General features: G+C 42.3%; 1 protein-coding gene across 3 annotated transcripts; it reads left to right on the top strand.

Moving 5' to 3' along the window:
- Positions 1–885: 885 nt before the first annotated feature.
- ccdc85al (coiled-coil domain containing 85A, like) lies at positions 886–25,377 on the top strand. 3 transcript variants are annotated; one of them, XR_011243798.1, is made up of 5 exons: positions 886–1,560; positions 2,875–3,964; positions 19,952–20,255; positions 21,710–21,767; positions 24,232–25,377. XR_011243798.1 is itself a non-coding variant. In XM_020083774.2 (4 exons), the coding sequence occupies exons 1-4, from the start codon at positions 1,315–1,317 to the stop codon at positions 24,248–24,250; spliced, it is 1,413 nt and encodes a 470-aa protein (XP_019939333.1). In that variant the 5' UTR covers positions 886–1,314; the 3' UTR covers positions 24,251–25,376. The 3 variants fall into 3 exon arrangements, 2 of the variants coding, with proteins under 2 accessions (XP_019939333.1, XP_019939334.1); XM_020083774.2 differs by lacking the exon at positions 19,952–20,255 and having other exon boundaries at positions 24,232–25,376; XM_020083775.2 differs by lacking the exons at positions 21,710–21,767; positions 24,232–25,377 and having other exon boundaries at positions 19,952–21,703.
- Positions 25,378–27,985: the final 2,608 nt, after the last annotated feature.

Genomic DNA, 27,985 nt, shown 5'->3' with positions numbered 1-27,985 from the left:
ATAAATGTGGCACATTTTGATTTTAATATTTAGACATCTCAGTCTAATAAGTGCAGTCGGCCTTACCAATTAGACAAAGTCAAAGTGAACTACTGTCATTCAGACCATGGAACAAGAAGTGCACAGCAGAATGCTTGGTGCAAGGCTCTGCAATTCATGGTGGCCTGGTAGCCTACTTTAAACAAACTATATTTCAGTGACAGCAGTTTAATTGAGGATGGTCAACTGTTTCAATTTGATGTTACATTACAGTGCAACTTCAAAAATGGGATGTTTTCCCAGTGGACATACTGGTATTAGTAAACGAGTAAGAAATGAGAGAGCAGGACGACACAGGGGCATGATTTTATTAAAAAATAATAAAAAACAGTAATAGCCTGTGACAGCAATATAAAAAGTCTTATTGATGATGTTCAGATGTTTGAACTTGCAATGCTACACTACAGTACACCTTCAAAAACATTCACATATCGGTTACAGTGAATGAGTTTGCATGAGAAGAGGTTAAAAAAGCTAAAGAAGCATGAACAGTTTGCCAATTTGATTTAAACAGAAAAACCCTGACTGCTTGCTTTTATATGCTTGTAAAACTCATTTCATTTTGAATAAGTTTGTTTGGGCAGATGCTGTCCAAATCAAAACACCAGTGAAAGTTATGGGACTCGTTGAAACCCACGTTTCCTGCTTCACTTTGAAATTTATTATGAACTCAACACTTCAGGCTGCTTGATTGCAGAACTTGTCAACACTGGGCGGCGCTGTAGGCAAGTTGTGCCTTTTGGTGAGGGAGGCACAAACCCTTGGAGGGAGAGAGAGAGAGAGAGAGGGAGAGATATGGAGATAGAGGGAGGAGGAGGATGGTGAGGAGGGGCGGGGTGGGAGTTCCTCCTCTCTCTCTCTCTCCCTCTCTCTCGCAGTGCGCTGAACCTCCAGGTGTGTGCGCTCCTCTCTCCTCCCCTGCGCGCACAGGACTGATCTCTGATGCCCAAACCGAGGCGATAACTCCCAGCGCCAGTCTGCTGCATAGACTCTGCTGCGAGGATGTTGCAGTGATAGACGGCGGAGCATCATCATCGTCCCCCCATCAGCTGCTTCCTCAGCCGGCATCGTCAGCTGTTGCTCCACAGCAGAGAGAGTGGAAGTCTCGGAAGCTGCAGAAAGAAAAGAAAAAAGGGACAAACTATGCGACTGATTCCCGATCGGTAACCGTCTTTCCAGCCTGAAAAAGTCGAACGGGGAGCGGATGCGAGCAGAGGTCGCCGACGAGCCTCTGAGTATTTTCTGCCCTTTGTCGGTGCCGGAGGAGCCGTGCCCATGGAGAAAGCCACTCCGCCGCCCCAGCCCCAGCTCCAGCTGTCGATAGCCAAGACGGAAAGTCCGGCGGAGGACATCTCCGGGCTCACGGACGAGGAGCTGCTCAAGTGGTCCAAGGAGGAGCTGGTGCGGCGGCTGAGGCGCTCCGAGGCCGACAAGATGAGCGTGATCCTGGACCACGGCAATCTCATCCGGGAGGTCAACCGCAGCCTCCAGCTGCACCTGAACGAGATCCGGGGGCTGAAGGTGAGGTGCACGGCGGAGGGGGCGCGCACTGGCTGAGGGATGAGATCATAGGTTTGGAGCGCACCTGAGAGCGCGCATAGCGGGAGGCTTGTCCATGTACAGAGAGAGCATCGGCAAATGAGATGAGCACGAGATAAGGAGAGGTGGTGTCATTGAAGTTCGTTGAGCCATTGTGTAGGCCTGCATGAGGATCTGATGTGAATGAATTGAGAGCCTCTGTGCACATAGGCTTTTATGCTTAATCTCAACCTAGAGTTATAGCTTTCATCTAACTTTTGCTGTTGAGGTGGGATCATTAAGGCTTTTGAAAAACCAAGAGCAGTGCATTTTTGTGACCAAAACCAATAACAGAATACAGCCCATCTCTGCAAATCAGCTTACAAAACACAGGGCAAGTAAATGTGCAGCAGGCCAGAGAGGTAAAAATCCCCCTAATACTGAAAAGGAGGGCATCTCTCTGTTCACATGCCAGGCCTGAGATCTGGAGTCCAGACCTCTCTCTGTCTGTCTTCCACACACACACATTCTGCACATGAATCTACAACATGTGCAGGGGTGATTTGCCTTTAGGGCAACGTGGCATTTGAAAATTCTCCTTTTCAGCAAACTTCCATTCTTTTTCTGCACCACTAATAAAAGGAATATGGCACAGTGTCCACAATGTTTACAGTTAAAGCTGAAACACAGCTGGAGGTGGCCTGAAATGAAGCACATAGGGATCATTCGCCTTTTCTTGGAGACCTTGTCACCTCTCCGCCCATCCAGGCTGCCTAATTACACAGAAAGGGCCAGAGGGTATAAAAGGAAGAGAGGGAGAAGGGTAGGGATGGAAAGGGGGGGCATGGGAGAGTTAAATTATTGCAGGATGACAGATGGAGCAGAGGAAGGTATATTTAAGTAAATGTAGCTCAAAATGTTCAAGGCGTATGATTTCTCTGGCCTAACCCACTCTGATTTCTGTGTGTGGTCTCTCCATCTCCAACAGAGCATTCTAATCCACATTATACTTCACATTGAATGGTACAGTGAGTCAATGCTTTTATGGGAAAGACAGAGAGGATTAGCGTTTCATTTCATCATGATTGCATACAGCGTTTGACTGATATCTAAAAGAGCAGTAAAGTGGATTGAAACGGGACAATGGCTTCAGCGATTTACAATTAATGGAAGAAAAAGTATTTTGTTGTGTATGAAAGGGCACATTTGTGTTCCTCCTGTGCTGATTAGCACTACCTGGATTTATGATGCTCCCTAATGCTTACAGGCTGAATGCCTCATCTCTCCCTCTTGTGTTTTGCCTTCTCCTCCTCTCAGGACATTAACCAGAAGCTGCAGGAGGACAACCGTGAGCTGCGGGATTTGTGCTGCTTCCTAGACGATGACCGCCAGAAAGGGAAGCGTGTCTCCAGGGAGTGGCAGCGCCTGGGACGATACAGCGCCAGCATAATGCGCAAAGAGGTGACTCTATACCTCCAAAAACTCAAGGAGCTGGAGCTGCGACAGGAGGAGGTAATCCGCGAGAACATGGAGCTGAAGGAGCTGTGTCTGTTGCTGGACGAGGAGAAGGGAGTGGTGGGTGGAGGTGGTGGCGGCGGAGGTGGAAGTGGAAGTGTAGGGGTTGTAGGGATGGGAGGGTGCCGCAACTCAATAGACAGCCAGAATAGTTTGCTGCTGGTGCCTGGACAGGGGCTCCTGATGAGAGATGTAGGGGACGGGAGTAGCACCTCCAGTGCTGGCAGTGCCGACAGCTCCGATCACCCTCATCATAAGCAGCCTCACCTGGCTGCGGGAGTGGGTGGAGTTGGCAGTGCTGGGGAAAAAGGAAGCCCTGAGCTTGTACATAAACCCAGATGTAGCAGCATCAGTGGAATAGGAGGGGACAGGGATGTGTCCAGCCCTGTCCACCCAACTGGGCGTCACCGGAGTACAAGCCTGGAGTACCCGTACACCCTGCCCCAGCTCAGCCGACCCCGCTGCGGCTCCATTTCCGTGCCTGACCACAGTCGATCCATACGAGGCCTCAGCCCGGAAAAATACGGGAGGAACGTGGGGCGCCGCAGTCCAGAGCAGCACCCCAAGCACCACAGCTCCGATCTCCTCCTGGGACAGAGGCAGCACTTCCTGGGCCAGGGGGGCAGCGGAGAGATCTTCCAGAGGCACCACAGGAGCAGCATCAGCAGCACAGGCTGTGGGAGTCCCGAGCCCCGACAGGCACATTTAGGGTCCGGTGAGCATCACGAAAAGGGCTGCGTGGTCCCAGGGGGCAGCCCTGAAATTCACAGGCACCAGTACAGTATGAGCCCTGACCATGTGAAGTTCAGCAGCCCTGTGAGAGATGGGCAGAGGAGGCCGGCTGGAGACGAGCTGTCGCCACATCACCGAAGCATCTACAATGGCATGAATGGTAGGTGTGTGTGGGTGTGTGTATGTGTGTGTGTGAGAGAGATCACCCTGTGTTTTGAGCTTCTAATTAACCCTAATCCTCTAAAAAGCCAAAAATATTGCACACAACCCCTCAAATGCAGCAAATGTTGCAGCATCTTTTACACAGACATACAACTTCACATAGACTAAACCCACACAGACACACAAACTAGAGTACAAAAAGTTCACACAAAAGCCCCTCAAGGTTTTGCTACTTTAATGTGTTCTCTCTGTAAAAATATACAGTAGGAAAGAGACATTATTTTTTTCGTCAGAAATACACTTATGCTCTATTTCTTTTTTAATTGAGAAATAAATGATACTCCTCCTTGTTCCGACTGCTGCAAAATTTACAGCATTATTGATTTTTTTGGAGTCTCAAGAGGAATGTGGGTTGGCTCAGTGGTTGAGAGAGAGAAAATAAGGTTTTCAGAAATATTTATTTTATGATCTCGTGTTCTGTGTCAAAGTTGAACAGATTCAGCTCAAATAATCAAATGGTCCAGATTTTAGCTGTTGGTGTCACACAACATTGGGCAGACATGAACCCGAACACACACACACACACACATTGACATGACAGTGAATTACCTCCAGACCTCTTGCTGCTGCCTTGCCGTCTTACTGAGTGGGAATTAAGGTCGTCAGAGAGAAGGAGGAATATCAAAGTACCAACTTGGCTACTGTTTAAATACCCCACAGAGGCTGATAATGATTTCTGGGGGGAAAAGTGCTGAGTGGCAAAGAGTCGGGGGAAGCTAAAGGACAAATTCCTCAAGGTGAAATATCAGCCTGACTTTGCAATATGAGGAAGAAATCACAGGAGAAACAAACAATGTACACAGAGCGCAGTAAACCCAACACTTACAGGAAGGATTGCAGTTACTGTCCCTCTCATGATGCTACGTCCGTGCAGTTATCTGAGAAGTGGTGGTATATTTAATGAATGATCTGTCATTTAGGCCTATTGATTGTCTTGATTCAAAGACGTGAAAGAGAGAGGGAGCTGTCTTCGCTAACATTAAATGGGACAGTCCACAGATTTTACACATGAAGATCTGTTAATCACAGGTAGTACTACCAAGCGTGTAAAAACACGTGTATGATGTCAGAGCAAACTCAAGCTTGAGTTGAGAGATTTAAAAAAAGTTTTTAGCAGAAAGCTTTGTTACAAACTGCATTTATGGAATTGGGTTCATATACTAATTTAATTAAATATGGGTTTTTACCAAAAAGGGAGGTTCTAAGAGACTATTAAGTTGCATTATGGGAAATTGCAAGTTTTGGGACTGGATCCATGTTGAAGACTAACACAGGACCCACATGTATGAGTTGTAGACTTTAACATAAACGCTGCTCATTCACTGGGACATCATGCGTTGCCTAATTGTATTGTGCTACAGTTGCATTGCGTTGCTTGTGCTGCATACAGTAAAAGTTGATCATAACAGCACGGTCACAAAACCTTTGCTTCCTGTGGTGAGGCAAATCGCAGCATGGCTTTGTGTGCAGACTAACTTTGGGGAACTTTAACCCGCGATTCACACAACTCAACTTTTCAGTGGAGGCACCAGCCAATCAAATCACACTTCACAATGCAAAAGTGGAGGCAGCTGGTGAACCTGGTGTGTGTTCATCTGGTTCTTTAACATTGTAAATGATTGTTAGCAGATAGCCATCAATGTTACATGTCCTGAGCATGAAACTGTGATTTTGGCCGTTAGGATGATGGTGCCAGCACCAAGCGTCGTGCACGTCCACTCTCAAGTATTAACGCAGCGTGGATCCTTTATTAAAGTTGGGTTATCTCTGCTGCTTCATTTATGACCCCTTACTTTGAGAACTGATTTTTGGGAGTTCACAATTATGAAATGAAAACAACAAATCGCCATAGTACATCTTTAAAATCTTACAGTAGCCTCAGAAATAACAGATTAGCGGGAAACATGCTCTCTGCAGCCATTTTGCAATCTCTACGGATTGCACTGGATTATTATAAGGACACACAACTTTGATTTGCATCATCTTTGTGTTTGTTTCTATTTTAGCTCCCTGTGTAGCTCTGTAAGAGATTTCAGTCTTGATGTAACCTGAAACCCATATGATGTCTGCAAAAGGGCACAAACACATTAATGCCTCACAAATCCTTAATTGTAAAATGTTGCGAGTTCACCGGACACTTGCTGCCCCTCGAGCCTGGCGTGCCAACTGTTGCATAACTGTGAAATGCACGCACCAATTTTACCAGGTCCATAAAGACTTAATCAAACGTGTGTGTGTGTTATTGCTATCATTTCATGTCCCCAAAGGGCCACTGTGACTCTATTGACCTGAAAACTTCAAGTTCCACAACATCATGAAACATTTAAAGTTAGATCAAAATATGCAATCAACACTTGGCCAGATGTTGGAGATTTCCTTTAGTGGAGCTGATAGTGAATTAATTTCCTCAGACTTTACCGGATAAAATACCAGCTGCCTGTTGCTGATGGATTAAAATCACTAAAACATAACTCAAACTAACTGAGGTGCAGGCGATAGAGAAAATAAAGGATGAGGAAGATGAAAAGATGTAGAGAAAGACATCTGTGAGATAAGAGAAGTGACAAGAACAGCTTTGTGGTCATGTCTGTGTGTGTCATCCCCTGACCCATCCTTTCTGCCATGTCCTTTTTTGGATGAAGAGGGAATTTAATTCCTGTGACGATGTAGTACACTCCACTTGCTTGGATTATCCCCTAAGCCCTTTGCACAGTATTATTTCATTTTTTTATATGTTTGTGTGTGTGTGTGTGTATAAGTGTGTGTGATTTGGGTTGGTGCGCTTTAGTGTCCCCATCCAGGGACGCTGTTGGGTTTTTATTCAGACAAATGAAAGTCTCTTGTTCATGTGACACCCAACAGTGCTGAAGCTAAGGCCATTTAAATTTCTGCCAAAATCCAAAATGAAAGCAAAACAAGACGGTGACCTCTGCAGCCCTTAAATACAATCTGCTGTTGGGTCTGGTAAGCTTATGACACATGTTCTGTTATATCTGCAGGCAGGAGACAGGAATACCCCTAAAAGCACTTTTACTCTTGTTGTGTAAAACATGACATGAGCTGAATATGATATTCAGTTCATCTTCTAGAAGCAAAAAAAAAAGCCAGAATACGCTTATCCTCTCCTCTCAACAATGCGTGATCCATAAAATCCTTTAGTGCAGTAACTCAAAAGGCATTTGGAGAATACAAGGAGTACTAAGTGCATAAATTAGAGATAAAATGACTGCATGTCACTTGGAGTTTCAGACTAACAATAAATGTTGTCTCGCCTGTATAAAATAATGGGCCTGTAAAGCCTGGTAATACTGTGTATGAGATGTTGAGCTGTATAAACGATGCCACCTTCATCTCAGCAATGACCCAGATCAAAAACATCAGCCTTTCCGTGGGACAGATTCCCTCTCAGTGACAGATAATAAGCTATTACACTGCAGTCTCCTGACCCAGACTGGAGGGGTGATTTTTCACTAAGCCTATAGGAGCGCTGCACTGCAGAGGGTCCTTTTTCAAAAAGAGACAGTTAATCATGTTTTCTGCTTTAGCAATCACAAGTTCTGCATATTAGCTTAAGCTGCTCAGATGATCGGGAGGAGAAAGAGAGGCCACTTGAGGGAAAAAAATACTGTAGTGTTTGGGAGAACGTCTGCCCTTGTGATGCCAATGAATGGGACACACACACGCACGCACACTCACACACACACACACACACACACACACACACACACACACTCACACAGATTCACGTCTCCTTGTATTCAGAGGACAATATATTGACTCACATTAATTTACCCTAACCCTAATCACTGCTAGCCTTAGCTTAGCTCTTATTTTAATCTAAACCTAAAGCTAATCTAAACTCTCCCCCCCTTCTTAAGTCTTTCCCTTAATGATTTATGTTTGAGCTTGCTTTGAGCCCACACAGTGTTTTCCCCCATAGACTGTATATAAAGATGCAGCTCCGCTCCATATGAAGGCTGCCATCTTGTGCTGATGACATAATTTGGAGCCAGAGTCTGTGTAGTGCGCTTGACCAATTGTTTTTTTACATAATTCACCTTGTTTTTATAGCATCAAATAACTCATTAAACCAAACCTGACCAGAAAGATTAGCACTTGAACATAAACCAGTATGATAAGAACTACCTACGATGGAAGACACCATCTTTGAGAAAAGATTTTTCAGGTCTATGAAGTACACAGATTTCTGAACTATGTTTTTCAAGAATTTCATATACAGACGTGCACTTGACAGCTTTCAACTAACTATTACGTGAAAAAAAAGAGTAGAAATTAAAATCTGGAAACCATGAAACACCCGATGTAGGACATGCAAATTAGTTAGTACATCATCATCATCATTTATTGGGAGACACATTGAGATGGAACCCTCATTTTCAATGGTGCCAATGTACAGCAATACAAAAATACAGGTAATACAAGAATTTGAAATTCAACCAGAAATAAAATAATACATGGTTATTCTGATTAAAATAGGTACACAAATTAAATTTAAAGGACAATGTTAAAAAGTAAAAGTGTATGACAGTAAATGATAAAAAATTAATAAAGAAAACAGAATAAAAATAAAATGTAGTTAAATTAAAAGCAGTGACAGTTACAATCAATGGGATTGTCAATTAATTCTTGGAATTGCCTCAACGGTATTAATGACGTCAGTTGACATGACAGAATATATAGCAAACATCACTGAGCACACATCTATAAATGGATGTACAAGTATAATATTGTTATAAATAAATAAAACAAAGATAAAAATGAAAGAATGTGGCAACAAGAAAACTATGCTCCATTAAAGCCGGTGAAATTCAAATACAGAAAATAGCAAAGGTACAGTGAAATTATATAAGCTGTTATGGCATGAATATGTATTATTATAAAGTCTATTAGTTACTTGTGGTCATAGCTCACTGTATAGAAACATTTTTGGACAGGGAGCAGATCAGGGCCATGCTGTGCTCCTATTTTTCACTTTGACATGACAAAAGAGAATTAGAAGCAACCATTGAGTTTGACAAACGCAGCACTATCACAGGTAATGAGTTTGGCAGGAGTTTAAAGCAGCAGTAAAGAGCAGGATAGAGCTGTTAACATTTGCTTTCGGACAGGGGATGAAAAACACCCCTAAAACTCTTTAAATATTGAGCACTGACGTAACTACAGATATTCACAACTTCAGCATGTGGAGAAATCTAACCCTGACAGGCCTGTCGTGTTGGTTTCCAGTCGCTAAGCTATGATTGGGCAGTCACTGTTTGTGGGAAGGGTTTAGCGAACAGTGATTTATACAAGTGTATTATTTTCTGTCACATTAACTGAATCTTTGAAGCAAGCGTTTGGTGAACTTTTCGTATACGAACGGCATTTGGTGTTTTCTGCCTCGACGAGAAGCGACAACGCTGTCAGCATGGTTCCGCAGCTTCTCTCTGTTCTTGAGCATATACCATATCTGACTGCGTTCGCTAAGATCAGCGCACTGTCTCATTGATTCCGTTAATCTTCACAATGGTAGCATCAGTTCAGACTAACCAGCTCCTACGGCTGTTGTTTCAAAGTGCTGCTGCCTGTCAGTGCAACAGGAAGTCATCACTGAAGCTATGGCCTGAGATAATGTTCTCCCCTTCCACTGTTACTGAGAAAGCCGGGCTATCTCACTCTTCCTCCTCTCTGTGTCTCCCTCTCTCCTTCCATCCTAATTGGCTGCCAGTGTAAACCACCAGCTGTCTGACAGAGAGAAAACTCTGATTACAAAGCCCTCGTCTTTCTCGAGGAGGAGGCTGGAGGATGTGCTGTGTGCCAGGCTGAGCTGAGAGTTGAGGAAGTATTTGAGTGGATTACTCGTTATTTTCTTCCCCTCCTTCGCATTCTCTATCTTTTCTTTGCTTCCTCTGACTCCACTCCATCTTCTTCCTCACTCGTCTGCCAGTTAGGCGCTGGGTGGAAAGCGTCCCCTCGACAAATTGCAGAGCCTCGCAGCCTAAGCAGCATCAAGAAACTCAAATGTTTGTCACAGCTGCATGGCATGAAAAGGATTTGAGGGAGGAATAAGTGGCTGTAACTCAAACGGATTAGTATTATTACCAGACCGGATCATTTGTATTGCAGCTATATCCCAGCTTTACCTTTCATTACTTTTTGAACCTGCTAAAGATGCAGGCTACATCCACATTACATTTCTTTTGAAAACACATCAACTCTGCTGTATGGATTCGTCTGGTGTCAAGATTTAGCGCAGCTAAAATGGAGGAAATGCTGCTGGCCTCGAAATTGGTTTGAAAACTCTTGGGCAGGGTTGTACTCTGGACGTGCTGAAGAGGAGAGGTTTGGAAACAATGACGTAGAAACTCATAACTGCTTGCTGACTGGGTCTTTTTAGTCATGACATAACCTTCGCTGATTCGTCAGGCTCCTGTCACATGGCCCCCTTCCTGAAGAAAACAACCAACATGGATACTCAATTACAAGCGTTGATGATGATGGTTTACATGTGTAGAAGATGAGCAATTGTTTTAGTAATCTACAACAATTCCTGTGTTTAGCGGGACTGGAGTGGGACGTGCATGGCTTCTTGTTTACATTGGCACCTGGACAAAGATCATTGTTTCATTTTGAAAACAGCCTTTTCAAATTAAAACTTAGAAAATGAATGTAGCCGTGAATGTAGTTTGACCTGTGCAGGGATGCAATCCTGAGTTCCTTTCAGCAATGTTTGTGTGTTTTATCATCTGAAACAGTGGAGGAATGAGGTTAAACAGGTTAAAAAACCCAGAGATAGTCAGAACTCAGGCCTCTAGAGACCTGCCATTCTCATGGTTGATGTCTTTATCGCTGCTCTGCAAAGGGTAAAATGTTACTTTTAAATGCTTTTCGTGGCATTTGAATTTGTAATCACACTTGAGATCAATTATCCCAAACACCTTGGCATATAGGCCATCAGAGCAGCTATTAACGGAGGAGTGCATGATTAAGTTTTTGTTTATGTGCCTCTGGTGTATATCATTGTCACTTTTAATTCCGGCTGTCATCAGCTCCATTCTCCTCCTGGATGGAGCCATTTATTACCTCTTTGCTGTGTACTACTCACAAAATACAGACTTATTTTTGGTCCTATATTGATAATTTCAGCCAAATACTCAGTGTAAGAATAATGTCTATGGGAGGTGGAGTGTGAAATGTGTCTGACAAGAGAGGAGCTTCATTATAAATAAGGGAAAGAGAAGGAAACAGATTAATGTACAGCAGATACGTATATTGTGAAACTGCACAGTATAGACGCTCAAGTGTTTCGATGTTTCTTGAAAGAAAGCTAATTCAATGAGAGCATGAACATGTTGAGCACTTAACTGTTGTCGGACGTTCCCTAAACACCCCCGCCACCGTCTCCAGCATTAACAGCTTCTAAGTAGCTGTGTGAATTATGGAGGGGGCTGGGCGTGTACTAGCGTCGCTCCAGCCCAAACCCCAGGGGAATGTGACAAATGTTCCTTAGAAGCCCCAGTCATCCAGTAGACACGCAAACCCAGTGGAATGGAGAACAATATTTGTCCTCTTACGCTGTGCCAGCAGGAAACGGCCCACTGAACTGAGAGAAAATTAGCCTGCTAGGCCAGGTAATTAACTGGAAGTTGAGTGGGTGCCATGTACGAGGGCAGGACCGGGCCCTGAGGGAACCTCCTTCAGTCCCAAAGTCACCAGCGGTAACCACATTTAGCGTTGTTGCATTTACTTCAGCTGCAGCTGTCGTGTCATGCTGGGAGCTGGCGGTCGCAGGGTGGCAGGTGATTGGGTCAGGGTGAAGGAGGAGAGCAGAGCTGGACAGATGCAGCTGAGCGGATGTGCTGCAGGCACGTTTTCACTGCACTGGATGTTTGGCAGCTTTCAGGTGTTTTACTCTGTGTGTGTTTTAAGAACTAATGTCCAATGCTTTTTTTAGTCATACTTGAGTTTCGTGAGTTATTTAAAGCCAGGCTGAGTAATTAGACTTTGGAACATTAAGAGAACAACAGCAGAAGATAATACAAGTACCTTACCTCACCACTGTACCACTCAATATGTACCTTTTTATCTAAATTATTATTTTTTAAATTAATTTTAGAATATGCTGTAATATCTGCATGATTCAAGTCAATTTTAAATGAGTAGAATTGGGCCCATTTAAGTTGTTTAGCAGGTTCCTCTCAGAGTATTGTTTGCAATGCAAGGAAAGAGATCGCACAATATCAATCAGGACAGAACTTGCACTCTTTATTTATAATTTTCATCCATGCCACAGATAATAATTTACATATACCGTTCAGAAATGTATATCCCAACTGAATGTCTTGTGTTTCTGTGCTTGTCCTTGCTTGCTTGTTGTAAAATAAACAGCTTAGTGTGGATAAAAAAGAAATTGATTATTAGTTACATTAATTGAACCCTTGCATTCATGATGGTCATTAATGAAGGATTTTAAAGCAAAGTAAATTCCCAGATACTAACTTGGAGAAAATAGAGAACTTTCTTTCTAACCTTTTCAACTCAGCTCTGGCCTCCGGCAGTGACAGCGCTCACTTTCGTTTACCAGGTGCGGCTCTCTCTCCACAAATGCTTTGCCTGGTCTGAATGAAGCTGTGAGGGATATTTACATAACAGGCACAAAAGCTGTCACTTTAGATGAAGACAGTTTGACTCACAACCAACTTTTGATTTGTGAGAAGAATTTTTTTTTTTTTCTTCGCCAAAAAGTTACACAGTCTCACCTTAATACTTGGCTATTTCTTCTGTGGTGCTGGTCCGTTGTGCGTTTCCATCACATGGCCCCACCATCTGTTACAATAGAGAGTGCGAGAACGCATCGCGAACACAACATGTCAAAAAGCGCTGCAGCTGAGAACATCGTAATCTCCTTACACCCAGGATGTAGTTATCCATTTCCTGGGGCATAAATTTATCTGCTGCCCATATTGTGCATTATGTGCATTTGATGTAATGTTTTCTCTGAAGAGACTGACAGTGAGGCGTGTGCACAGCTCCCATTACTGCTGGATGAATGGGCTTATCTTACCCACGTGAAGTGATCGGCACCGCTGTCATTATATTTCCATCATTATCTCCTACTACTCCTCTTTTGGTCTTTGAGATTTCCTCTCAGAGATGTTGACATCACTTTCATTACCCCCCTACTGCTCCAGACTGACTGGCTGATTTCCCTTACTGTTCCAGCCAAAGGTGCATTAATTACCCCTCCTAATGTGGCTTTCTGAGGGCTGCAGGTACAACATGAAAGTGCAGAGAAAACCTGGGTAACTTCGATGACCATTTTCTCAGGTATTTCGTTTTTTTTTTTAAAGTAACTCCTCTAATTGCAGGAAGATGAATCTCAGGTAGAAGCAGCTTTTAATTGACATTTTTTGATATTCTAGTTGCATTCATGGGCTGTCGGGTGCTATAACTTTTCACTTTTTTTATGTGAGAAGAACTGTGTGAGACGTGTGCAGTATTTTAACAGCGGAAATGCAAATCCTCCCCCCCTCCGATGTATACCCAAAGGCACTGCACACCAGCGTTAATGTCAACTCATCCTTCAGGCCCTACGTGACACAATATTACCGAAAATGTCTATGCATTGCTTTGTTCTGGTGCGAACTGCCCCAACAGTTTATATTATTTTAATATCTAACAAAATGCGTTCCTTTTATCTAGATGCAAAGGACTTGACAACAACAAAAGGTCGTTCTCACAAAGGAGGATAGAGGCAGCAGCAGTCTGATAAAGTATTAACATGTTTGAAAGGCTTGTGGGAAGACAGGCATCATTAAATGCAGATCTTTGGTGCTAAACGAAGCAGCAAAGAACTCTGGGATGCCTAAGAGTCTAACATCATGCACAGCTACAGTGAAATTACCAATAATGTATCTCATCCCTGCCCATGTGAGCCACACACACTCACACCGCAATCTTCTACACGCTGTTATATTATTCATCAGCACTGAGGAGTGATGGGTGGTGACATGTTAAAATACGACAACAGCAGTTTATCTTGCAAACACCCAATTAAATATTTAATTCACCTTTGAGAATCGTGGCGGGACCCTTGTAGAATGTGCAGGGATGACGTGGGGGGGGCTTGAACACAAGAGGAATAAAGCAACAAAGGAGAGTTAAGGGCTGATGTTGTGATGATGTTGCTCGCTTCGATGAATCTTTCTGACAGTGAACTCTTTATTTTTCTCACTATGTTGATCCCTTTGTCTAAATATGACGTAAACACACAATGTTAGAACAAAGATTTATAGTTTTACCACCCATCCATCCATCATGTTAAATGAGCATGTGTATGATTACTGCTAAACATAAGAATTCCTGGAAATATTCAAAATGTGATGCCTGCACTCCATGCATGAGTATGGTTGCATGGCTAAGCTTTCCCTTTTTGATGTAGATGCGTATCTCTGTTCCTTAGATCGGAAAGGGAAAAATAACTGCACATCCAAAACGCACACACATACACACAGAACACACACAGATCACCCTAGTAGGCTTGATCAGTCCACAGGGCACCAATTATCCAGCTCTACTCCAGTGAGTTTCATAGCCTCATCTGTCCACAGTCTCCAGTGATTCTCCAGCCTCACAGTGAGCCACAATACCAGGGCTTCAAGTTAAATCCTGCTCCTACCTGCTCCATCACTCACTTCATTACAGTGCTTATAGTCAGAACAAACTTATCATTAATTACAGCAGCAAGTCATCAAAATGTCATTAAAACAACAACAGGCAGAGAAGATAAGCCAATATATGGCTTATAAGATCCTTTCAATAACATGAGTTTGGATGTGTGACGCAATACACTTATGAGGACACCAAATGGGCGAAAAGGGCAAAATATGTAAGCCTATTGACGAGTTCACTCATTTCTTACAAGAAATGTTTTCATATTTTGAAAAAAATGCTTGTTCATGTTCTGTCAAGTTAGATTGGCACCAATCTCATGTCTGTGCATTAACAATAGGTTCAAGTTTATTAAATGAAACAAGATAATATGTTTGAATTAGTAGACATATTTATGAACTTCTGACACTCATTCACAAGACCAAATGATGCTTATGAGTTTACGCTTGCATCTAGTGACACTAATTTGATTGTGCGTATGTGTGCTGTGTCAGCACGAGAGAACGAGAGAGAGAGTGAGCGAATGGAGGAGGGACTGAATGAATGAATAGATATATATAATAAGGGCCACTTCCTCTGTTGATTATTTATAGAGTTGAATGAATTCTCGGGAGGCAGGCCATATTAGCAAAATAAAATTACAAATCTGCCAAATGATCCAGGACTTGCCCTTGTTGCTGAATAACATCACAGCAATTTCTATTTTTGCTTGAACTACTGTCACAGTGCGTTGACTTTAAACGTGGCATATTGTATCATGAATGAAGAGGACAGAAAACACCAGGCTCTATATATGATGACATTTAAAAAATGCAAAAGGGAGAAATGCTCCTGCATCTATAATGTTTGTGAGTTTGGAAAACACCTTGATTCCACTTTATAAATAGACCTCATTTGATTTTAAAAAGAAATATATATAAAGAAATATGTCTCAGATCAACAGTTAACACAAAACTAAGCATGTTGTTGGTACAGTCTAGTGCAGCAGAAATTACCAAAGAGGTGCAATTCCCCAGACCTGAAGAGTATCGACTGGGCCTTTCTGTGAGTCACTGACCAAATGCTGACTTGACTCAAGACATATCCTGCACATTGTTTCCTCATTGTGTGTGTGTGTGTTCTGGCCACCCATACGCTCTATATTTTGCATTCAGGACTTTCCCTCATGCGCCAGAGTTGCACACGGCAGCAGTGACTGCAGCTGCCTGCAGGGACATTAGAAGACATGTCGCTCTTCCTGCCAGGCATCCACTGCTGACCGACTGACTGACTGACTGCCTCTGTGATTGTCTGACTGACTGTGAGCTAAACGGAGGGTCACTGATATACCATGCATCTCCACAGGCTTTCCTGCCCTGTCAGCCTGAATTATTTACATGGCAGATTTTAGGAGATGTGAGGGAATGGCCATGTGAAATTACCTTGCATTGATTCTGTAAATTGAGAGAAGGAGAGGTGGTGGGGGTGAGGGGGTACAGCGCTGACAGATAAGAGAGGAACGAGAGATGAGCAGTCTGCTGGAGAGCAGCTTCATGTGTTTACTGTCTCCATTCACACATCAATAACAACTCAATTACTGGTTTTAACAAATTATGCAGCAGTCATTCCTAATTCTTTTCCAGAGCTGCTTTATTGTTATCGCTTGGATCGTCCTTGAATCATTTGGTACATGTTTCTCATTAGAAATGTGATTTTGGGCCTGTAAAAAAAAGGCCTTAATTCTCCACTATAATCTGTCCAATGGGGAGTTGTATAGGGTTAATATTCTGCTTTTGGCTGCAGATGGCAAAGGGTTATTTATTTGTAACAGTGATTTATTCAGTGTGGGAGAAGCTTCTCCCAAACCAATCTCACAGATCTCTTTGTAAGGAAGTTAGACCCTTTCACTCCAGCTCTGATGTACAGAGGTGAATTTTAAGGGAGCTTAGGCCCCGCATTGTATCAGAGTAATCACATTATCTAGATACTCCTTCTCTGACCCACAACCAAACCCCTTCGCTCTACACATCTCTCCCATCCGGTTAAATCCAATTTTGGTTTTAACACTCTGCCCGTAAGTGAATCAACAAATGCCATCCAAGTGAGCTGTGTGTGTTCTCACTTTATATCTGTCCTTGAGGAGGTCACAGAGAGAGGTTAGGATTCAGCAAGAGATTGATCAAGTTCACTTTAAAGGGATTCTCTGGATTTTGGCATATGGCTGGCGTCTGCGTTTACGGGATTGCTCCATCACGAGACAGCAGTTTGTAATCTTGTGACCTGTGAGTGTGTGACTGCTGACCCAGAGACTGCAAATCCATTTAAGCTTTTAACTGCTCTTGTGCTTGAGCGGTCAAGGTTTGAATCCTAATACTGAGAAGTGAGTTAACACGATACGCTGAACAAGAAACTGCATTGTTGCCAGCGGCTGTCATTTTTTTTGGCTCTATATTGTAACTGTCCTCATATTATACTTTCTGTACGCACAGAAATGTCAGAGTGCCCATAGTGTCAGACTGAAACAAATGAAGATGTAATGAGACAAAAATATCAACCGTTCTTGAAACTGAATGAACAGACGGACGCTAACCTTCATGCAGCAGGGTGACGACAAGGTCCTCCCAACATGTGTTTATTCTGGAAAATCATCTGGAGCACATCTGAAAATAATCTCATTGTGCAGAGGTCTAATATTCATTTACGTCTGGCGTCAATTCAAACCCACATTCGCCAACTGATGTCACTGTGTTTATCCATCAGAACACGGTATGACACAGTCCTGCTTTAAATGAACCATCTAAAAATCTAACAGCTACACTTCACAAGGCAAAGGGTCACATTACAGACAGCAGAAGGTGTCAGTGTGCTACTTTTAGGTTGCCTTGTTATATAAACATAGAGCTAAACACAACAGTAAAGAAAGCTGTTTTCAGACATGAACTCTGGAAAATGTCTGGAAAATTGGATCTGGACATTTGTCTTTCACTTAGAGGAATGCAGCAGGAGATTGCCGGAGACATGTTCACAACAACAGGGAAATGTCTGGAACATTCAGGGGATGGGTGTCACCTGCAAAAGCATGTAAGACGTGTTTTTGTTTACATCCAGTCTTCTATTCCTTTCAATTTTTTTTCAGTTTTGCATTCATTGCATGTCAGGAACGTTGTTTTCACAGAACTAGAAATCACCATTTCCCTGCTGTATCTCACTCCCATGGGCTCATTTAGACATTTTACAGACATTTTAGAAGGGAGACATTCGTGTTCTCTCTGGCCAATGATCAGACAATGGAGAGCTTCAGAGAAAACCCAACTTGTAGGTTATTTTCCAGGAAAAAATATTTACCAATGCACACTAGTTGCTAGCTAGGTTACCCTCCTCTGTCTCATGACCCTGGCCTTGCACGTTGTGGCTGTTGAACTGTCTGCCATTGGTGTGTTTAGCTAGATTTATAGGTGCGTGTTAGCTATGGAGGCTATACACACAAACCTCCTGTAGCTCTGCTGGTATATGCACCTCATCAGAAATATCCTACTACGATGGTTCCACGTGGAGAGCATAAGAAGTGTCTGGTCAGCTCGTGCTACTTGTGTTTTTCCTATAAATAATTAGTTGTGTTCTCGTTTGCAGTAACACACGTCTCGCATCAAAGCCATTTCCTCTTAAAACCTTGTGTTCGCCACAAATGTCGCTCTCTATTATTGTAGATGAAAGTATCATGCATGGTTGCAAATTCATGTGGACATTCCAGACAAGTCTTTGTGCTGAGAAACAAACGGGCAAGAAACATTTGTGTCTAATAAAAATTCACCTGCTACACATCTGGAACTGATCACATTGTCTCATGGCTACTTGGGCTACTTTAGATTTTGTATTATCAACATAAATTCAGAGCAGACTTATGGTATCATTAGATTTTTCTAGCTTCAATCCAAAACCACTTTCATAAACGTCTGGGCTGCTTTTTGCGAGACCACTCTATGTTTGCATCGATCCATCAGATGCATGTTCAGACAAAGTCCTGCCTCCAAATGTATCAGCTAAATAGCTATCAGCTACACATCCTGTCGACTTTTAGTGGGTTTGTGTTTGTGTGTTTCCGAGGAAGCCAGACGCACGTGATCCTGTATTTACTGCTCTCTAACAGGTCCATGAGCTCTGCTTTAACCGTGAAATCAATCCCATTCCGCACGCCCCGACCTCCAAATGAAAATACCCTCCAGCAGCCCACCACCGCACCACCCACCCTCGACTTTTTAAAGGAGTTTTCATGTCTCTCACTGCCATTTTTGCCTCTTCCCCCCTCCCCCCTACAAAGATAAACAGAGCGAGGGAAGGGGCAGGTGGAGGTGAAGGTGGCCTCTGGAATCTCCCGCAGAACTCGGCGATCAGAAGAGCGCCATGAATCTTTAATGTGAGATGTTGGTGCGCCAAGGAGAGGAAATGTGCTGAAAACATGATTATGGACTCTTGGGAAGGAAACGGTCGGTGGAGAGAGAAAGGGAGACAGAGAGCTATATCAAGCAGGGCTGCAAGAATACAATAATTGTTTTGAAGGGCAAAGGAGGTAAAGAGGGATACATTTTTTGAATGGACTGCTTAAGGCAAGGTTATTTATACTTCTTCAAAGATATTATATGTAATTCTTCAGTAAAATCTCTAAAAATGAATCGATTGATGTTATATATTTTATTGACTTGTGTATTTAAATTAACCATAATGTTTCAAACTATGTTCAATCCCAGAGAAATCCCCAGTTTTATTCAAGGTGATTGCGGAGGCCGTCTGCTATTTTTGAATGGGTTGCACATTTCTCCACACAAAACACAAACACCCATACTTTTGTGACTGCCTTAGGTCAAGATGACATTTTGGCTCATCTCTATGAACAGCTATCTGCACATGAACACAGGTAAATTAAAAGCCAACAGCCGATCCATCTCTTCTGCTCTCCACAGGACCATTTACCTGTGGGCCAGAGAGCCTGCTCAAACGTCATTTCAAACTAAACCAAAGGGCTTCTGGCCCCAAAATCTTGGCCCTTACATAAAGATTCTGCATTTTCACACGCAGAATCTGTTTAGGTACCTGTTTCAAGGTAATGGCACATTAAATTTTGGTCACCTTGTAATTGTGTTGTATCCACCGCACCCATAGTTTTGCCTGTATAACTTCCGGGGCAAACAACATATGCATATTTTTCCTTCCACTGTTTGTATTGGTCCTTCATAATAGTCATGATTATTCATTGTCTTTTGTTTTTGCAAACGCACAGGGGAACCAAGCAACCCAAGAGGATTATGTAACAGGAAATGGTGGTGAAGACAGCAACTCCCATGATCCAACGCTGCTTCACAACATCATCAAACTAAGTTTTTTGTTATTGTTTTAACTCAAAGACCCCATGCGGTTGAAGTAACATATTGTGCATTAAGGTCCTGACCAGTACTGCTCACAAAGTACTTAAAAAAGATTTTTTTTGGACAGCAACTTTTTCTTTTCCTGGGACACAAGAACTGAAGGAGCAAAGGAATCTGTGGTCAGAGGTGTCAAGATAGAGTCAAGAGGCTGTCTTGTGTGTAAGGGCAGTAAAGCTGTGTGATAGTGTGATGTCTTACACTTGAAACAGCTCGAGAGAGCATTACCAGTGGACCAAGCTGTTCAGTCTGTCACTCATCAACCCAAATGAATCCTTGTTTTCTTGCCTCACTGTCTGCCTCCTCCTCTTTGTCTGTTTCACTATATCTCTTTGACACACTTGATGATTAAAGTAGAGATAAATCTGTCTGGCTGTGGGTGTGCATGTTTGTGTGTGGTTCTCATTTAGCCACCCTGTGAAGGCTGTTGCCGTTCCGTTCGCTGTCACTTGCACCATTGCAGCACAGATTGAAACAGACGATGGGGAAATGTGGAAAAAGTTGTAAATGCGGCTTCAGGCAACACAACACAAAGTGGAGGCCATCTGAATCTCCTTTTAGTTTTACTTTACTTTTATCATGTAATGCTTTGCGTTTGAAGTTTGACCAGAGAGATTAAACATAGGCCCTGTTCAGACCTGGTATTAACATGCATCCTTAGAGATCCAATCACAAGTGGACAGCTCTCTGTCTGTTCCCACCTCGTAGTAAATGCACCTGAATGTGTCTCCTGTGACCACTTGTGATCGGCTCTTCCTCTCTCTATGTTTAAGGGACAGAAAGAATAATTGTGCAATTTTATCAAGTTAAGAAAAGTATCAATCATTACATGGTGAACAGTGTTGCTATTGTGGCATTGACTAACAAATAAATGTATGGACACTGAGAGGCATAGACATTCATTTAAACTGTAGCCGCTCTGAGACGTCAGTGTAGGCGGTCCTTCATATGTGACCCAGGATGCATTGGCTTTCACACGGTGGAAAGAATGTGGCCACATGTGTGAGTGATCGGATCTCAGTGCGTTTAGACCTGAACTTAGTGCTGACCACTTGTGATGGGATTGTTTAGGATAGATGTTATTACCAGGTCTGATATGGGTCATAGAAATATGAAGAAATACATGTATTTGTGCCAAGTAGACAGATCAGATGCTGCACTTAAGTCATTGACAGGTGAATAAACTATTAGTTACACCACTTGACAGAATTTTGGACAGAGCCAGTCCTTTTGCACAGCTAAGCTACTCACCTCTGCTTTGTCTACATACTTATACAGAAAGGAGAGTGGTATCAATGTTCTCATCTAACTCTCTGCAATAAAAGCTATTTTCCAAAATGCCGTTCTTTTTCTGCATTTATTTTGGGAGTTTTTGTGTTGTGCATTCATTTTTCTAAACCGAACATATTCCCAGTTCCCCCTACTATTTCCGCTCCTGCAAAAACTGCTAGCACTCCATCAGCATGTTTTATGTATGATTAATTTCCCCCTTGTTCTGGCAGTGTGTAAACAGACAGATATCATTATAGATTAATGAGAAGACCTTCTTTTGTCAAAACAACACATTTGAAAGTCGTCTAATCCTCTGTCTCTGTCCTCTTCTTTCTCCGTCACAGCTTTGATATCAGCGGGCTGCTGCACTAACAACTGTAGAAATGTCAAGTTATGGGACAGGTAAGAACCCACTACCACATTGATTCTTTTTTACAAACCCCATAAGTGTTAATTAGAGTCTTTGAAAGAAGAAAAAAATGCCTGTGGAGGTCGTTCTGTGCTCTTTTCACAAGGGTCCATAATCCTGTAATTATAGCTCCCATTATTCTATTTTACCATAATGTGCTTCCTGCAGCTGGAGTCTTGAAACTTATTTACATTTTATTGTTGGGCTGGGGGGTACATGTGATTTATATCGAATAATTACAGTATCTGAGGGGTTTCACTCTTTTCTGATCAGTGAGTGATCAACAAAATATATTCTGTTGTGATACCGTGTCATTGCAGGGTCGTTCTATGACTTAGTCCGATGTAGCGGCCCCAGATGAGTAATGTGTTTGCATGCTTACTCTGGCCAAGGTGTAATCACAGTGGGTTTACATTGGGACTACAGAGTTAGAGGTGACCCTATCCTGTCCCTGTGTGCCATCTTACATCTTCAATCAGGCCCCAGCGGGAGGGCGAGATGGCTGTGTTAATATTTAATGACTGCAAGACAAGATGTACCTCCCCCCTCAAGGATAGCCATGCCCCACCGACCACCCCTGTCGCAGAACACAAGCACTACCGTGTCGGTTGTAACGGCACGCACATTGTCACTATTGCTCTTGCAAGTATGGTGACTTTTCCTCGCTGTGGATGAAAGTGTCTTCCTCCTTTTCCTGCACATTAGTATTTTCACCCCGTCACTCCTGTGCCTGCAGTTTTTTTCAGCCCACTTCCAAATACCTCGAACAAAAATACCAATGACTCAGGTGAGGAAGAGTGGAGGTGTACTTTATGTCAGTGGATGATTTGTGAGCTTAAGGATGTGCTAACAGTGCAGACTGAAGTTGGGTCCCATGGCTTTCCCTCAGCTCCCTGCTGTGCTGCAGACAGACACAGGCAGGAACAAAAGGATCCGTCATCCATCCGCAACACAAAAAGTCTGGACATCTCTTTCATTCAAACTTTCTGCCTCTTCTAGCTGCAGCTAATGTCGTAACTAATGGCTTTATTTGCCCTTAATAAATCATTTGCTAATACTTAATGGGCCGTGAACATCTTTTGGGGTGACAGATTGTGAAAAATCCCTGTGCCCCAGTGGTGTAGAGCGTCTGGATCCATTTATGAAAAACGTATTAAGATTTACATCTGCAGTCTTAATGGATTATTGTAAGAACACTCAAAGGTGACCTTCAAGATTAGAGTCAGTGTTTGTGTTGGTTTGAAAGGCAACGTGAATAAGCATTTTCCACAGATGACATGTTTACAGGTCACAGTAAGAAATGTAGGCGGAAATAATGAATTTATAATGGTTGAATTCCATTTAACTGCTTCAGGTTCAGGGTCCCGGCAGGTTCACACAGACTTAATGGGACACTTGAATGGAACAGGCCTGTCATCTGGAACACATTACTGATGCTAATTCAAACATCTGCTGTAAAAAAAGAGAATTAGGGTGGAATCTTTCTGTCTGTGCAGGTAACGCTTGATTATTAATCAGCATGAAGTAGAGTAATCCATTGCCACGCAGAATATCAGTGGCATCTTGTTACTTTGCAGGGAATTATCCAGAAAAAGTGCATTGAAAAAGGAATTGAAGCCTGAGTTCCTATTAAATCAAGAGGTGTAATCCATCTTTATTCCTCTGAACGAAATATCCTCAGGCTGGGTTTATACCAATCAGTTCATGACAGAAAATTGGTTATTTTAATGTTGCTATTACATTTCAAACTCCTCAGGAAATACCTGTGTTAATCTGCAAAAACAAACACAATCCCCCCAAATCTCTTATGTTTCCTTCTCAGACGCTTTTGTCAGTTCAACATTAACACTGTACTATAGTGCATCTGTTTAGAATCAATATGCAGTATATAATCATTCAATAAATATTGTATGATCCACTAAAATATAGTTCTAAAGAGACTAAAGGTTTAAGTAAAGAATATTTATTTTATATATTGTATATAACAGTGACAGAATTTGGACATACTTCTAAAAAGGACGTTGGAAAATGTAGTTTGTGACTGAATTGATGAACCATTTAGACCCAATCTTGGTTAATGACATGCATTTTATTAGTGTCTATGAATCATTACAAATGACTTTATTGATGAATACTTATCATTAGCAAGAATCTGTAAACCTTTACAAAGTGTGACCTATTAGTAAATTGTGCCACATCTTGATAGTGATCTATATGTTCATTTTTTATCAGTACGTTTGTAGAAATATGCTTCTTCTCTCTATAACATGTATAGAACATCCTTATACTCACCTAAAGTTTAAACCCAGTTATTCTGTAGCTCAGTTGTATTTGTACCCATTAATTCCTGCACTCCCAGTCTTTCCTTTAACAAATCAATCAAGGATCAATAATGCATCACATAATTCACACTGTTCTAATGACTTCTCCTCTTGTTCTCCTTGTTTCCCTGTACAGCTTCGATGCCTCCTCTTGACCCCAAGTTGGACAGTTATGCTCCTCAATCAGAGGAGGGGTCGCAGCAGTACAGCCTTCCTGCGTCTCCAGCCTTGATAGACACAGGGGCCCCTGGGTGCCGCTGTCCACAGCCCCACACGGTCTGTCACCCATGGCCTCATCCATGTTGGCAGCCCTGACACGGCCTGCCTCCATTTTTGTTTTTGTTTCTACATATCAACGTTTAAGCGGAGGGGAGTTTCCTGAGAGAACGCTGTTAGCTCGGTTGGTACAACTCGTGAAGACTGCCACACCTAAATGGATCAGAGTGGATGTCTCTCCCTGCCAACTGTGACACAGCTACCTCCCAGAGAGCACCCATAGAGATGGAGGGTGGGCGGTCGCGCTGGGGATTGGAGAGAGGAGATGGAAAAGTGCTGCTGTCCCCTGTTTACAAATGTAGATCATTGGTGGAGAAGCACACAAATGAAACTTTTTACACCCTGCTGTTCTCTTTAACTATTTTGCTACACCCATCTCTCTCTCTCTCTTCTATTTAGTCTCACTCTCTCCCTCCTCTCTTTCTTCCTCAGACATTCATCATCCAAAATGTATAATGAGACTGGTGTAATCTAATGGTCTATCACCCGGTCTCCAAATTAAGCCCGATCACATGATTGCCATCGTATCCTCCTCCTGCCTCGTAAATTTTTTCAGCCATTTCAACTGAACTTAAAAAAAAAATCACAAAACAAAAACACAGACATCAAAGATGATCCAGTGAAGAAAAATAACCTTTTCCTGTCTTAAACCAACATGGTCAACATTACTAGCTGCTGACAGATGTTCTAGTTCTATAAGATGCAATGTTCAGGTGTAATTCTTCTTCTTTTTTGTATTTTCTTCTTTGCTCCCTTCAAGCGCCTATATTATAGCTGGGGAGAAAATTATACATTTCTCCATGTTGTTTTTTTACAAGGAAGTAAAGTCCAAGTAAAAAGTAGATTATTGGATTAGTTTTCTATATATCTATATATATATATATATATATACAATATGATTATTATTTTTGACTTACTGGTATTAGAAGTATTATATTAAGATGCATATGATAAATATATCAAATAATAAACAGAATTCTTTATGTAAAAGTGCATCACATGTTCAGGTTTTATTTCAGTGTGCTGAAATGAGATGGTGGTGAGTGTGTGCTGACCTTTCACCTGCAGGGTCAAAGGTCAAATTGGACTCGTAAAGCAAACTTTAGGGTCAGAGAAAAAATCCATATGCCATGCAGAGCAGCAGTGTTCCTGCCAATCAGCAACAGGGGTTAAAAAGGCCTCAGATATCGTCCACCGCCACGACTGTCTCTGAATATAACAACTACTGTTAGCCACTAGAAATGCTATTTTCACAGTAGCGCTTCAAGCACCAGAGAGTCCAACATTCAAGATGCAAGACTATATTTATAATGTGCACAACAATTACATACAGCGGTCACTGGCACTGACATTTTGGTGTCACAGGCTCCCTTCTAGCCATGCTCAAAAATATGTCAAACTAAAGTATATATATAATATAATAAAATATAGTAAAGTATAAATATTTAATACTAAAATAAAGTATATAGTGAAATGGCAAAGACCTGCATGAAAATTAGTGAGCTGTCTCTAGATGAGCTGCGGGCTGCAGTGACCACACACTGATCCTCCATCCTCCAAGTGGGCAGCTGCCAGTCACTACCACTGGTGGAACAGAGGTCATCAGTGTCTGACTGAGTAGTTTGTGTAAATAAAAATAATAATAATGAACTATGGCAGCTCAAAGACAATATAGATGGAAATAAAAACATGTTAAAATGTAACATGTTACAATACAGAGGGTTGATTGTGTTTATAGTTAATGTGAATGAATGTGGTGGCTTATTCCAACTTGTTGAGGTCAGTGGTTGGTAAGGAATGAATGTGGAGGGTGGCCCTTCTGATGGAGCAGTGAAGGGAGGCGTGTTTTTGATTTCAAAACCTCAACAATCAATCCCCAGAATCAATAACTCCACCTCTCCCTTGGCCCTACCCCTAGATATAAAGTGCCCTTCACTGTCCCCCTCCAAACGTTGCAGCCACGTGCAACACAAAGGGCTAAGGCCAAGTGGTGAATTGGGAACAGGGCATCAGCGTGTAAGATTCCAAAACAGTACAAATCTACTTGAACCAACATAATCAAGCTATAACAAAGCTGGACACCACACGTTTAATGTGACTCCCACACATGTCCCCCCGTCTCATCCTGCCAGATCTGAGACAATAGGATCAACATGGAAAAAATGTCTGTTTCAATCACTGGAACTGTAACAGAAGTGTCTTCCTTCCTCTGCACCCATCACCTTCCTTCACATCCTGACCGAGAGCCTCAGTCCAGCTGTGTTCTGCTGCCACCACCATTGTGGGTGTGTGTTTATGGTTACAGGTTAAACAGTAGAGATGATGATATTCTATATTTTTGTTATGGTAGAGCATAACCAACAGTGGAATAGTCTGTCTCATACTTTCCAAAAAGTCTGGGGCCCAAAAGTCTGTTCACTGAAGGCATACATCTTTTTAAATAGGTCACAAATATTACATTTAATTTTTAGAAAAAGGCAAATAATTTCCAATAACAGCTGGTCACTGTCATTATTGAAAAAAAATTATCAGTCAGGATTGTCGGGGACTATTTCCAACTGTGGATTAATACACATTTGCTACTGGGTTTGGCAGCAGGATGGTGGATGTATGATTGACTCAAATAAACTACAGTGCCTGTGTTCATTGTAATGAAGGGACATGTCATCCAAAAATAAAATATATCAGACTTACACTATACAGAAATCCATTCACAACTGATTTCTGTGTTTTCTAAACAGAAAATATCACCAAACATTCAGCTTTGCACCAAATGGTTTGGTTTGGTGACGTCTCCAGGAAATGAATCAAAGTCAGTAGAAGGTCACAAATGCCCACATGCCTGTGTGTGTCTGTGTGTGAGTGTGTGTGTGTATGTGTGAGTGTGTGTGTGTGTGTGTGAGCTGCGTATTAGGCCGTCCACTGGGTCAGAGTATTATTGAGTACACTCACAGTACCAGTGAGAGCAAACTGAGGCTGATCTGGTTTGATCTGATTGCTCAGAGTGATTAGGGCTTACTTATTTGCCATGAGAAAATCTCTTTAATGAAGGTCTGGAGCTGTGCTGGTATTTGAATTCACTGTCTAGGCACTGCAGTTTCATATTGTCCTCCTTTGGGATGCCCTGCTGGGGGAGGCATCTGTGGGGGAGCTATAGTGGCTGATTGAACTGAGTGATCACCTTATCTGTGGTTCAATGAAACCTCTGTTTATAGATATGTATGATTAGAGGGACGTTGCTTATATGCAGAGAAAAGGGCATGTTGGTATTTTAAGTGCTGTTGTACACAAAGGACAATAGAGCGAGGGAAATATATGAATCAGTGCATTCTTGTAGTGTGCGCAAATGTGTGTATATGCACTATAATTGCAGTGTAATGCAAATGTCCTGTGTTTGTTTTCACAAGTTAATCCTATTGTTCTCAGTCGATATTGCCAGTGTGTATGTGTGTGTGAGTGTGTGTGTGTGTGTGTGTGTGTGCGTGTGTGTGTGTGTGTGTGTGTGTGTGTCTACAACAATCCTCCAAACGTGCACATGTATGCATTTATAAAGGAGTATGGAGGTAAATGTGTGTGATCATGTGCATGTGTGCGTGCTGTTCAATATGCAGAGT

Source organism: Paralichthys olivaceus, chromosome 8 (assembly GCF_024713975.1).
Source record: "Paralichthys olivaceus isolate ysfri-2021 chromosome 8, ASM2471397v2, whole genome shotgun sequence".
Taxonomy (NCBI): Eukaryota; Metazoa; Chordata; class Actinopteri; order Pleuronectiformes; family Paralichthyidae; genus Paralichthys; species Paralichthys olivaceus.
Note: the sequence above shows the minus strand (reverse complement) of the source record. Positions and strands in the feature narration are given on the sequence as shown.